Consider the following 13,276-nt stretch of genomic DNA (forward strand, 5'->3'; position numbering starts at 1 on the left):
CCCCTGCCCGTCCTGGGCCCCAAGCGCGCTGCACGCACCCTCCCACACGCAGGTGGATGCCGATAAATGATTTTAGTCCTCAGAGCGGCTGGAACCAGGTGACCTCTGCTTGTCCCGGCCCCACATGGGGTCCCCTCCCAGGAGAGCTGGCAGGCATACGGTCTGGGCTGGGGAAGGAGGCCCCACTCGACCCCCCCCTCCCCCACCGGGTGTCCTGGGCACCTAGAACACCCAGCAGGACCTGAGGCTGGGTGGTGCAGGGGTGGGGTCTCAGGAGGCCTGGGCCATGCCCTGCCCCTGCAGGATGGAGCCCCACCCCTACCCCCTTCCCTGAAGGATGGAGCCCACCCCCCCCAGCCCCACCCCACCCCTGCCAGATGGAGCCCCAGCCCCAGCCTCGCCCCTGCAGGATGGAGCCACCCCCCGCCCCCACCCACCTACCCCGTGCACAAGGGCCCCCCTGGGCCTCTGGCGCCCCCTAATAGCAGTGGGAGGCTGCTTCTCTGGCAGGTGCCCAGAACAGAGTCCCTGTCCCATGGGGAGAAAAATTTAGGCAAGGGGCCACCTGTCCTCACAGTTTAAGGATGGTGCCTGGCCCAGCTAGGGGCAGACACCCTCTCCTCCTCCCCCCTGCCCCACTCAGGTTTCCCCCTGGCTCCAGGGCACTGGGAGCACTAGCCCCAGCCTGGGAGGGAGCAGGTAGATGGGGCCCTGACCTCACCAGTCTGGCCGAATGAGCGCTTTATTCGTGGTCCTCCTGCCCTTGCCTGCTGCAGGGTGACCTGACCCAGCCACTGTCACTGGCAGTGTGACACAGAAACAAGGAGCCTGGTCCCTTCCTGCTCCCGCGGCGCAGCCCCGATGGGTGGGAGATGGCTGGATGCGGTGATGGGGGGGGTCTGGGGGGGCCGGAAGAAACCCCGCCCAGCATCGCGGCCCCGCCCAGAGCTACACGCAGGCTCTTTGGTTATCGCCGGGTGTGTGCCCAGAGGTGGTGGGCAGTCCATCCTCACAGAAGACCAGTCCTTCGCTGTGTCCTCCCGGGTACCTGGGACAGCCGCAGGGGCTGCTGGGGCACCGTTCCCACATGTGGTCCTGCGGAATCACCAGGGATGTGTCCCAGCTACAGAGCTGGGACATTTATGCAGAAGGGGGACCTGGAGACGCACAGAGTCCCCGGCACGCACCGGCCCCCCTCCCTGCTGCTGTGACCAGAAAGGCCGCCGTTCCCTGCGTGGCGGCCCCGCCCTGTCTTCCTCGGCCAAGGGCCCGGGGAACCTTTCTGGGTCCGTCTTCCCAGAGCAGGTGTGCTTCACACAGGTCAGAGTAGTCCTGGGCCTGGTTGGGGCCCGAGTCAAGCCGCTTTTCCACCTGGGTCTCCTCCTCTCCGTCCTCGGAGCCTGGCCCGGCCGCCCTCAGGCCTCCTGGTAGGCAGCCGGCCTGCTGTCGCTGTCCGCAGGGCCCTGGGCGGGACACTGCCCCAGGACGGTCCCACTGATGTCACAGACGGCTCCATAAGTCTGCTGATGCTGTGGGGACAGGGCCGTTCTCTCCGAGGACAAGCCGCTCAGAATCCGGGGCACGTAGGGCTGCCAACATACGGGGGCATGAGCACCTGGAGCGGGGGCTGGGCACGAGATTCCTCCCCACTCCCCCCGCCGGCCCCTCCCCCAGAGCCTGGCTAAGAAAGGCATTTCCGCCACCCGCCTGCCCGTCTCCTCGGTCTCCTCGTCCGCGGAGGCAGGTGCACCCCTGGGTAGTGAATCTGAGAACCGTCTCCCTGGGGCTGGTCCAAGGACTGACACCCATCAGAGTGCCTGAAGCGGCTGGAGAGAAGGCTGCTGCTGACGGGGTCTCTGTCGCAGCCCTGGCTCCTGTCAGGGACCCGGAGCAGGACGCCGGGGGCTTCACGCAGCAGGCCGCAGCGGGCATTAGCCACGCCGGGAAGGGAGGAGGGCGCCCGGTGAAACATCCAGGCCGCGGGACCGGGATGCCCTCTCCCGTGACCTCAACGTAGGAACGTGGGTGCCACGCGGTCGGGGCCCTTCTGTCTGGACAGGAGATGCTCGGCACGTTGCCCGGGGACACTCACCGTGAACGGCGGTGGCCTGTGGGCCTCGGCCTCGCTCCCTTTGTCGCTGGCCGATTCTTCCGTCTGCAGACACAACAGAAACTCGCGATGAGAGACCAAAGGCCCTTCCCAGATGAACATCCTCCCAGCACACAGACCGGCACCGCTCGGGATAAGAGCACCAGCTGGTGCCAGGCTCCTGGCAGCAGGGGCCGGGGCGGGCGGCACAGGGCAGGGCAAGGGGCGGGGAGCGCAGGGCGCACCCCAGCCCCAGGCCTGCCCACGGAGAATCTACACGCGCTGGGATGAGGTGCCCCTTACCCTGTAGTTCAGAGGGCTGAGGTGCTTGAAGCATCCGAAGCAGGTATAGACCAGGCAGACCAGGATGGTGAGCAGGACGGCCAGGAAGGTGAATAGGGTGAGGGGGGCCTTCAGACCTGGGGACACAGGGATGCCAGCCTCAGTGGGGGGAGAGGGGCCACGTCTGGGGCAGGAGCCGTGCGTGACCTCTGCCTCGGGCAGAAAGGGAAGAAAAGAGCGTCCGCCCCCCGCCCTCCAGCAGCTGGGGTGGTGTCTTCATCGCTGGGACAGACAGAGGGACCCACTGGCCTCGCCCCTGGTTGGATTGCAGGAACTGGGACACCGAGTCGATGGCCTGTGCCAACGGTCAGCCCCCTCCAGGCTCCAGCGTCCTGGGCCAGGCGGGACGGAAGCTCCCCCACCTGGCTGGGGCACGGTCACGTCCCGTCTGCCTTTTTCTTTTCCCCGAGAGTGTCCGTTTTCCCTTCTCCACCCCCGCCCCCCAAAGAGCAATCCGGCCCCCTTGCCCGTCCCCTCTGGTTCAGCCCCTGCGGAGCTCACAGAGGGACTGCCTTCTAAGGCTTCTCGAGCGACGCGGCCTCCTCCAGGGTTCCCCGGGCTCAGGCCAGCTCGGGAACCGGGGCGTCGGCGCTGTCCCCAGCCAGCCCTCAGCCCGGGTACCGCGTTCCGACTGGACACCGGGTTGGATGCTGTCGGGCTGGCGTGGATGTGGAAAGAGGAGGCCGAGGGCCGCCACCCGCCCCCACCCCGCCCTGGTCAGAGGGCCCCTCACCCAGGCGCAGGAAGGAGAAGAAATAGAGCCAGAAGAGGCACAAGATGGGGGCGGCCAAGGCCTGGTTGACGGCCGCTAAGTGGATCCTTTTCTCCAGCTTGGCCGGGAGGTAGGCAAAGTACAGGTTGTGACGGTCCACCAGGTGCTTGAGCAGGATGTAGGTGAGGCCTGCGGACACGGGGCCGTGAGCAGCAAGCCTGGTGGGGCCCCAGGGGCCCCCGTGCCCCCTCCCTCCCGGGGCATCGATCTGTCCACGGGGCCGGGCTGGTCTGCCATCTGACTACACGAAGGCAAAGTGGGGCTCAAAGCAGATCCCGGCAGCTCGGGAGCGCTCTCGCGCTCGCTCGCTCTCTCCCCGGCCCTCTCCCAGTTTCCCCCTGACCCCAAGGAGTAAAAGGCAGCTGTCATTCTGTCCCTAGGGAAGACAGAAATTCTAGGATCATTTTGCAGAAAGAAGTTACTTTGTACCGAATGCCTGGCCCGACCTCTGCCCGGGCCCTCCCCCGCGAGCCCCCCACCGTCCTTCCGGGCTCCCTCTCTCTGTCCCTTCCCGGCTCCAGCTGGCCCTCCGCACTCATCAGGCGGCAGGTGCCAGAGGGTCCTGCCCCAGGGGCGGCACACAGGGTGGATGTGCTTCTGTTATGTCAGGATCTTTAAAATTTTGTTTTTTTATTTTTTTTTTTTAAAGGTTTTATTGTTAAGTAATCGCTACACCCAACACAGGGCTTGAACTCACAACCTGAGATCCAAGAGTCGCACATTCCACTGACAGAGCCAGCTGGGTGTTCCTGTTTTGTTTTCAAAAAGTAATACTTTTGGGGCACCTGGGGGTTCAGTCAGTTGAGCGTCCGACTTCAGCTCAGGTCATGATCTCACAGTACATGAGTTCGAGCCCTGCGTTGGGCTCTGTGCTGACAGCTCGGAGCCTGGAGCTGCTTCAGATTCTGTGTCTCCCTCTCTCTCTCCCCCCTCCCCCACCTGCGCTCTGTCTCTCTCAAAAACAGACACTAAAAAAAAAAAGTAAACCTGTTGATTTTTTAAATAGTTCAAGAGTAAACGGAAAACTAAAACCTCCTCCCGCCCCTAAACCTCAGCTGCAGTGCCAACAGTGTGCTGGGTGTTCTACTTCCTTCTAGAATCTTCCACCTGTCTGCAGTTCCTCACGTTTATTTTAGCTGCAAGACCTCGGTCTTTAAAGTCAAACAGTCCTCAGCTCAGATCCTGGGTCTACTCCTCACTCGTGTCACACTGAGTGTGAAAGGGGCCACAAACGAGATGCGTCGAGCGGTACGAGTGACAACCCACGGAGCGCACACATTCAGAGCGCGTCTGCCGCGCGGCGCGGTCACCCGCGAGCCAGGCGGTAGCTGCCGGACGCTGGGATCAGGGCGCCACCAGGGATGGCCAGCAGGACCAGGGATGTCCCTGTGGCTCCCGGGCGCTGCAGAAGTCCTCAGTGTGCGGGGGGCACCCCTAGGGTGCCCCGAGGGGTCAGCCACTGCCCCCGGGGCCACACTCACCGAAGGGCGCGATGATGGGGCAGGTGATGCTGTAGGCCATGATGACGGTGAAGACGCACAGCATCCACGCGTACATGGCTCCGAACTCGTACTGGAAGGCCTGGTTCTGTGCCAAGAGGGCAGAGCGCAGGGTTTGCTCCAGACGCCACCCGCCCACGCCACGGGGGCCGTAAGGGGAGGACTTTGGAGACGGGAGGCTCACGGCTGCCCCCTGCCCCACGGCCCTCTCCGGCCCGCCCCGGGTGCCGTCTGCACGGACCTCTCTGGCCCTGCTCGCTTCACACCCAGGCCGCCAGGGGTAAAGGAGTCTCGTTCTCTCAGTGTTTCCCTTGCTCCAATCAGGTCTACGCAGCAAGCCCGAGAGTCCCGCGTCTACGCAGAGGACAGGTGCAGAGTGCGTCCCCCCCCAGGACGCGCCTCCTGGGTGATCACCGGCCCCGTGGAGGGGGGCGGGGTGTACCTGCTTGATGTTCCTGCGGTCGGCGGCCGTCTTGGCCACGACCATGCGGCAGGTGTAGAGGACCAGGCCCGGCAGCCGCAGCAGCTCCATGCCGTTGCCAATGAAGGCCGAGGCGATGACGTAGTTCACAAAGAAGGCGCCCTGGTCGGGCAGGAAGACGCACCTGGGGGGCGGCCGGGCTGTGAGCCTCTTTCCCGCCCCGGGGAGGGGCGCTCGACGGGGCGGGAGCGGAACCCCTGCATTTGGTGCGGATGCTCGCTCCGTGTTCCGGGCTCAGAGATGAAAGGGGGGCCCTGCCCCTGCCTCTGCCCTACCCCCGCCCCTGCCCTGCTCTGCGAGAGCCTGCATCCCAGCGAAGGGGACACACAGCATGCCAGATGTGACGTGTGCTCGGGGGAACCGGAGCAGAGGAGGGACGACGTGCCCCCTGTTACACGGGCCGCCAGAGAGGCCTAAGGAGGTGACACCCGTGCTCGCGGAGCAGGAGGGCAAGGACAAGCGTCCAGGGACCGGGCAGAGAGCGGCTCTCGGCGGGTGCGGGGCGCGCGCACCCACAGGGCAGGGGGGCCGCGGGCCAGGGAGAGGCAGGGCATGCGTGCAGGGAGGGCTGGGGCTGCACAGGGGTGGCCGCTGGCATCGGTGAGGCGGGGCGACCGGAGGGGTGCTGGCAGACCAGGTGCGGCGGGGGAGGGCACAGAGGGGACAGGTGCCCCAGGGCCCCTCGGCTGGGGCAGCCAGACACTCGTGGGCAGCCCTGGGCGCAGGGCCGCGGGTGCACGGGGCCCGCAGGCTCCAACTCGGGAGCACGGGGCCACGGAGGCCGGGGTCCAGCTGAGGTGACTGGGAGCAGGGCCACAGGCATCGGGGAGACGCAGGAGAACCCGCGATGGGAAGAGAACCGGGACAGGGCCATCCTGGAGCCTTCGCAGACGAAGGCGTGACGATGTGTCAGACGTGGCTGACGGTTCATGAAGGTGAGGGCCCAGCCCCGAGAGCCAGATCTGGCCATCTGGAAGCCACAGTCCACCCAGACGGGAGCTGGCTGGGTGTGTGGGTGCCCGCCTGTGGCTGCCAGCCCCCGAGCCCTCAGCCTGACCAGCAAGAACCCACGTGGAATAATTCGGTCTAATCTTCCCAGGAAACGCGGCCAGCCTTCCTACCAACACTGGGTTGGATGAGTCAATGCCAAGGCGGGGGGCCAGTATTAGGGCCCAAAGGGTAGGGCAGTCGGGGCTCAGGCCGAGTTAACGGGCTGGGTAGCCCAGGGCAAGCTATTCCAACATCTCTGAGCCTCAGTCTCCCCATCCATAAAATGGAGAAACAATGGCGCCTACCCCCACAGCTTGTCGTAAAGGTTCAATGAGAAAAAGAATAAAGCATTTAGCCCGCAACGCCCTGTCAGGGGGACACACCCCAGAGACAGGTTTATTCTGTTCTCCGGGGGTAAACGGGGCCCGGGCCCAACCGCACAGCCGCGTGGCCGTCCCCACCCCGGCCTCCCCGGCACCACTGGGACCCACGGGTTCCTTCTGCCTGAGCGGCTCCGTTCTCAGTAAGTAAGTGAGTTTCCAAGAATGAACAAGACTGCCCCTGATGGAGTTTCAGCCTAAAAGATTAACCACACTTCTGCACACCTGGCACAAAGTGGGTCAGCCCCCATAGGGCGGCCTCAGCCCTGCCAGGGGCCGTGGGCTTCCCCGGCCCCGATGGCCTCAGGAGGAGACGTCTGTGCCGGGCACAGGCCACCGCGCCCCCATCCCCAGCGCAGCCACGGCTGAGCCCCCGTGGGACCTCTCCCCGGGACCACGGCTCCAAAACGCAACGTGGCCGATACTTACTCCAACCTGATAGAGGCTTCGGAGGAAGTTTTGTCAAAGAGCCACCGGAAGAAAAAATCCAGACTGGAAGAAAAATGAATCCCGTAAGAATTTATGTCCAGCCCTCCAGGTGATCGCGACCCGTTTTCATTCTTCCCTGCTCTCACCAGCAGGCGGGACATCGGGACCCCCATCTGTCGTCTAAGGTGCCCCCACTCCAGAGCAGCCTATGAGGGGCTGCTCCAACGGCGGCCCCCTCCCTTAAAATCAACACAGCCGTGACTCTACCCTCCCCCTGGGCGGAAATGTTGTCTTCAAGCCTCTTTTTAAGGAAGAGAGACCGGATCTCCGGAACAATCCGTGAGCCTGCCGCCCAACGGCACCCCAAGTGGGAGGGACCGGCTTAAGTGTCGTCAGGGATCTGCATCCTCTAAAACCACTTGGGGACAGAGCTGTCCAGACCCTGACTGTGAACTCAGGGCAGGAGGTGACGACGCGTACCTGGTGAGGCCGAGGGACGGCAGGATCAGCACCATGAAGATCAAGAATATATAGACCTTGGACATCATGATCTCGTTTTCTCCTGACCTGCAGGAAGTCAGAGGTGAGCCCTGCCCGGTGCTCCCCCCAAGACCCCTGCTGGGCACCCACGGACGCTGTCAGGCGAGCGTCCTCACTCACTTGGTCCAGTGAGACTCCAGCAGCGTGGAGTAGTAGACGATGGTGGGGAGCAGGGCCGAGAAGGACCACAGGAGGAGGGTCGGGAAAAACTGACTGATGACCGGGTCCTGCAAAACACGGCCCACAGAAGACACAGGTGGAGAGGCTGTGGCCATGGGGGCTTGGAGGCCACGACCTGCTGTCACGGCGACTCCGGGAACTCCCGGTCGCCCTTGCCTTGCCCCCCAGGGCCGACGCTGTGCCCCATACAGAGCAGGTGTCCCGTGCCGTTGGCCGAACAGACCAGAACTGCACTTGGTGTTAGTAGGGCTGGATGAGCAGAGAAAGTAACTTCACATACAACCGATCTCCACCTGTCTGACTGCCCAGAGCGACCGCGCCCCCCCGACCCCCACCGCCGGCTCCCCTCTGCGCAACCAAGGGCAAGTGGGAACACGGAAGCCAGGGCCTCCCCAGGAGGCCTGCCCGCTCAGCTCCCTCCTGCCCAGCAGTGACCTAACTGCCTGTGCCTGATATGCTCACTATTGCAATCACAGGAGCTGCCTACTTTCCCTGATAAAACAGGCATCTTTAAAAAGCTGCGTACTGGGGCGCCTGGGTGGCTCAGTCGGTTGGGTGTCCGACTTCGGCTCAGGTCATGATCCCAGGGCTGTGGGATCGAGCCCCACGTCAGGCTCTGCACTAAGCCTGGAGTCTCGAGATTCTCCCTCTCTCTCTCCCTCTCTCTCTCTCTCTCTCTCTCTCTCGCCCTCTGCCCCCCTCCCCACCCATGCACACTCTCAAACAAAAAATTTAAAAAATGCTATTGAGGGGCGCCTGGGTTGTTCAGTTGGTTAAACATCCGACTTTGTCACGATCTCGTGGTTTGTGGGTTTAAAACCCGTGTCGGGCTCTGTGCGGACAGCTCAGGGCCTGGAGCCGGCTTCGGACTCTGTCTCCCTCTCTCTCTGCCCCTCCCCTGCTCGCACTCTGTCTCTCTCTCTCTCTCTCAAAAATAAAATAAATATAAAAAAAATTTTTTTAATGCTATTGAATGAGACGAGAGTAAATGAACTGTAGAAAACGGACGGAATGAGGGGCGCCTGGGTGGCGCAGTCGGTTAAGCGGCCGACTTCAGCCAGGTCACGATCTCACCGTCCGTGAGTTCGAGCCCCGCATCGGGCTCTGGGCTGATGGCTCGGAGCCTGGAGCCTCCTTCGGATTCTGTGTCTCCCTCTCTCTCTGCCCCTCCCCCGTTCATGCTCTGTCTCTCTCTGTCCCAAAAATAAAATAAAATAAAATAAAATAAAAAAAGAAAACGGACGGAATGAGAGCCAGGAGGGTCCTGTTCTTAGAACAGTGTTGCAAATATCTGTAGATTCTTGCTTTACCATAAGAAACCGAAACTGGTTTAGGGAGAATCGACAAAGAGGGTTCCACTCGGCCGATTCCACCCTCAAAAGAACAGACTTGGCCATACATCCAAAGATGCACAAAGGCGTGAACACTGACACGCTTTTAAAGATAAACAAAATTCTTAATGTGCGCAAGGGGTTATTTTCGGGTAAGAAGGCCTGGGCCACACAGCAGCTTATGTGGTCACCATCACCAGAACCCCGCAAGGATCATCCGGCAGGTGCCTTCGCCCCAGCTTTGGGATGAAAACCCAGCGTTCGGAATTCGTCAGCTGGGGGATGGCACAGCGAGGCCCTCACGCCTTCTAGCCCCACGTGCTTGCCCTGAGCGTGACTGTCTGAATGCCAAGTGGAACTGGAGAAAAAAAAAAAAAGATTTAGGGGGATATTTCAACAGAGCCAATTATGGGAAATCAGTATCTTTTTAATTTTTTTACGTTTATTTATTTATTTTGAAAGAGCGAGCAGGTGAGGGACAGAGAGAGAGCAGGAGAGAGAGAATCCCAAGCAGGCTGCACGCTATCAGCTCAGAGCCCGACACAGGGGCTCGATCTCACGAACTGTGAGATCACGACCTGAGCCAAAACCAAGAGGTGGACACCTGAGCCCCCAGGTGCCCTGGGGAAACCAATATTGTTTTCAAGCAGAGGCCACTTCAGGAAGCGTTTCGTTGTCTCGATTTGTCTAAGATTTTAAATAATCATTTGTTGCCTATCTAGAATCAATGAGTTGACGATTATGTAACAGATACTTAACTTTCCATCAGTACGTGCCCTTCAGCTCACACGACCCTACCGTTGAATGTTCAGATTGATTTCGAAAACACGCACGGGCACGCGCGTGTCATAAACCAGTGTCGTAAATGTGGCCACACCTGCTCAAGGCCTAAAGGCACAGACGTGAGCTGAGAGGCACGGCTCCTGGTTCAGCCCCCACGTCCCTGGGCTTCAGCCACCGCACCCCCCCCCCCACGCCTTCTTGTCCCCAGCCCTGCAGGACGGGCTTGTAGCATAGTCACTCACGTTGAGCTCACGGATGGGTTTGGTGACATTGAACTTGTCTATGGTGGACAGGATGATGGCGGGGGTGGTCAGGAAGAAGAGCCCCACGAACAGAGTGAAGTTGATGCCCAGCCACTGGAGCCACCAGCGGAAACCCTGGACGGAGAGGTTCTTCCTGCAGGAGGGGACACAGGCTTGGAGGCTGAGACCCCCCCCCAGGCCGGGCTGCCGACCACGCCCCCGGTGCCCCCAGGTGGGTCAGCGGGTCACATCGAGGCCCGGCAAGAGACCAGACTGAGGCGGGGCGCCTGGGTGGCGCAGTCGGTTAAGCGTCCGACTTCAGCCAGGTCACGATCTCGCGGTCCGTGAGTTCGAGCCCCGCGTCAGGCTCTGGGCTGATGGCTCGGAGCCTGGAGCCTGTTTCCGATTCTGTGTCTCCCTCTCTCTCTGTCCCTCCCCCGTTCATGCTCTGTCTCTCTCTGTCCCAAAAATGAATAGATAAACGTTGAAAAAAAAAATTTTTTTTAAAAAAAAAAGAGACCAGACTGAGGCACTTGGACCCCAGGAGTACAGGTGAGCCCTCTGTACCGACCTTCAGCTCCAGCAAGGTCAAATGCGGGGTCCCCTTGAGTTCAGAGAGAAAACAGGTTATCCACCACTCACACGGCTCCCCGGCCACAGCCCGGGGGCCAGAACCCACCAAAGGGACTCCACGGTCACCCAGACAGACAGAACGAGGCTACGACACGGCCACATCTAAAAGGCCTGGTGACCAGCGACACAGGGCCGGGGGCTGGGTGCACGCAGAGGGAGGGAGGCAGGGGACAGCAGTGCCCAGGCCCCACGGCGGCCATGCTGGCCTCTCACCCCACCGAGAACACAGCAGCACGCTGCCCCCACGTTTGGGAAGCCCTGTGAACCATCAGAGATCAGCTCGGAGCCACGGAGACGCTCCCAAAGCTCGCTCTGGGCGGGGAGCTGAAGCCAGCCACGCTGGGGGCTCTGCTGGGGCTGCCCTCACCCGCGGCACTGTGCTCAAGGCTCACCAACGGCCCCCGTGGACGCGGCCGAGCTCAGCAGCGTGTCCCCAGGCTAGACCTAACGCCACACGACACAGCAGCCAGGGGCTACCGAGCCCTGAACCAGGGCTGGTCCGACTCAAAAGAACATACACGCCGGATTTCAAAGCTACTAAGTATGAAAAGGAGACGCATCTCCACTAGAAGGTAACTGATCACGTTAGAGTGATAATATTTCGGATATATAAGGAGAGAGAGATTATGAAATTAAGTTGAACAGTTTCCTTCTACTTTTTCAACGCGGCCGAAAGGAAACTGGAAATTATAGACGTGGCTCCCGGACACCCCGGATGCCGGGGGGGCATCACTGGAGCGCAGTGCCGGGTGTGGATGCCCCCCCCCACCTGACGCATCCCCCCACGCCCGCCCCAGGCCCAGAGCGGAGCCAGGAGCTATGGTGGGGGGGCCCTGAAGGCCAGCTCGCACCTGTGATGCCCGGCCTGGGGCCCCTCCCCCCTCCCCAGTCCAGGGCCGGGGCCTCACCAGCAGATGTCCTCGGGGTACGTGGCAAAGGAGACCGTCCACTTGGAGATACGGAGCTCCGCGCTGCAGGAGGACGGCTGGGGCTCGCCTTTGCACCGGAGGCTCTGACACTTGCAGGCGTTGAAGTCTTTGAGGATGCTGCCAGGAAGGAAGAGCAGACGTGGCCGTGGCCCAGACACCCGGGGCACCGCGCACACGCGCAGAGTGAGGGCAGACGCCGCGGGGCCCCGGGGCCGTTGCTCTATCAGCGGGTTGCTAGGTTAGCCGTTACTACAGCTCACGGGGAGGACTTGGCCTCATCCTCAGGACCACGCGGCGAGCCGGGGGTCACTCCTGCCTCCGCGTCAGGATCCCGAGGCTCTCCGGCTCAGGTGCGCACCCCGTCTGGCCGCTGCACCCCTGGACCACGGCTGCTCCCTGCGCCATCATCACCCTCGGCCGCCCAGGAAGTCGGGGCCGCGGACGCACCGCGCGGCCGGGCCAGGGCCTCGCTGTCCTCACTTCTTCCCACCCTGACGCCCAGGGCCCCCCCGGACTGCCACCTGGACCCCCGCCGTCTCCACGCCCCTCACTCCTGCCTCAGCACGCCCCCCCTTTCCACGAGCCCCTCCTGGCTCTGGCCTGGCTGCAGGGGACTTTTCCCGGGTGTGCGGTGCCCGCAGAGAGGGCTGGGAAGGGGCACTTGTGTGGCCACCTGCGTCCCCCACCCCAGGCGTGACGCCACTCCAGGAGCCAGAGCCCCGTGCTGGGGCCCACGTGTGCTCCGCAGCCTGGCCCCGGGGTCTCCCTGCTGCAGAGCTGGGGGTCTGTGCAGTGCCTGGGGTCTGTGCATCTGTGCGACGGAAAACCCAGCACAGAAGATCATCTGCGGTCCAGAGTGGACATCTGAAGGGGGGTGGCAGAATGCTGGACGCCTTCCCTGGCATGGCTGGTGGGAGCTCGGCCCGGGGGTGAGGCCACGTCAACCCACGAGGGACTCACCTCGCACGAGGATCACCCCACACGTGTCACACGCACCTGGGTTGGGATGATGGGGGGATTGTGGCCTGCCCCAGCCCCAACCCGTCCCAGGGGCGGGTCATAAGTCACCTGGAGGAGACAAAGGGCTCCGGACACGCCCTACTCACTAGGTGGCCATGGACTTCTCCTGGAAAGTGACAAAGGCCATGCCCAGGGGCTGTTCCTGCACCCGGCGTTCCTCGTCCGCGATCCTCTCCAGCAGCCTGTCCCTCATGCGCGCGTAGTAGGAGACGGCATCCTCCTGAGGACACGCACCCCCTCGTGACCACGGGCCCTGCGCGGGCGGTGGGGACCCCGTGGCACTCCCGCGGGGGGCCGGGCCCTCACCCACTCGCACCCCGGCACTTTGCAACAGCAGAACTGGCCGCAGGGCCTGGGGTTGATGAGGGTCCACTGGCCTGTCTTCGCCCGCAGGTTCGTGTAATAGATCAGGCTCTTTTCTGTCTTCTTCCTGCAGGGGTGGGGGTAGGGGGACACACGTCAGAGTCACCATAACCCTGCGGCACAGACCCCACGCCCACTGTCCAACCGCCAGGCCCAGGAGCTCAGCTTTCTTTTTTAAAGTTTATTTTGAGAGAGAGAGAGAGAGAGAGAGCGAGCGCAAGCCGGGGAGGGGCGGAGAGCAGGGGAGAGAGAATCCCAAGCAGGATCCGCACT

General features: G+C 62.5%; 1 protein-coding gene across 1 annotated transcript in view; it reads right to left on the reverse strand.

Annotated features, from left to right (window-relative positions):
* Positions 1 to 724: 724 nt before the first annotated feature.
* Positions 725 to 13,276, reverse strand: part of TMEM63A (transmembrane protein 63A) — a 29,138-nt gene continuing 16,586 nt past the window's right edge. Inside the window, exons 11-23 of the mRNA XM_058700215.1 lie at positions 12,947 to 13,070; positions 12,727 to 12,860; positions 11,600 to 11,737; positions 10,059 to 10,212; positions 7,643 to 7,749; positions 7,463 to 7,549; positions 6,983 to 7,045; positions 5,145 to 5,307; positions 4,685 to 4,790; positions 3,165 to 3,332; positions 2,393 to 2,508; positions 2,093 to 2,155; positions 725 to 1,589 (exon numbers count right to left, since the gene is read on the reverse strand). Coding sequence (XP_058556198.1) covers positions 1,416 to 1,589; positions 2,093 to 2,155; positions 2,393 to 2,508; positions 3,165 to 3,332; positions 4,685 to 4,790; positions 5,145 to 5,307; positions 6,983 to 7,045; positions 7,463 to 7,549; positions 7,643 to 7,749; positions 10,059 to 10,212; positions 11,600 to 11,737; positions 12,727 to 12,860; positions 12,947 to 13,070 — 1,597 coding nt within the window. The 3' untranslated portion in view covers positions 725 to 1,415. The remainder of the gene's footprint in view (positions 1,590 to 2,092; positions 2,156 to 2,392; positions 2,509 to 3,164; positions 3,333 to 4,684; positions 4,791 to 5,144; positions 5,308 to 6,982; positions 7,046 to 7,462; positions 7,550 to 7,642; positions 7,750 to 10,058; positions 10,213 to 11,599; positions 11,738 to 12,726; positions 12,861 to 12,946; positions 13,071 to 13,276) is intronic.

Source organism: Neofelis nebulosa, chromosome 15, assembly GCF_028018385.1.
Source record: "Neofelis nebulosa isolate mNeoNeb1 chromosome 15, mNeoNeb1.pri, whole genome shotgun sequence".
Classification (NCBI taxonomy): domain Eukaryota; kingdom Metazoa; phylum Chordata; class Mammalia; order Carnivora; family Felidae; genus Neofelis; species Neofelis nebulosa.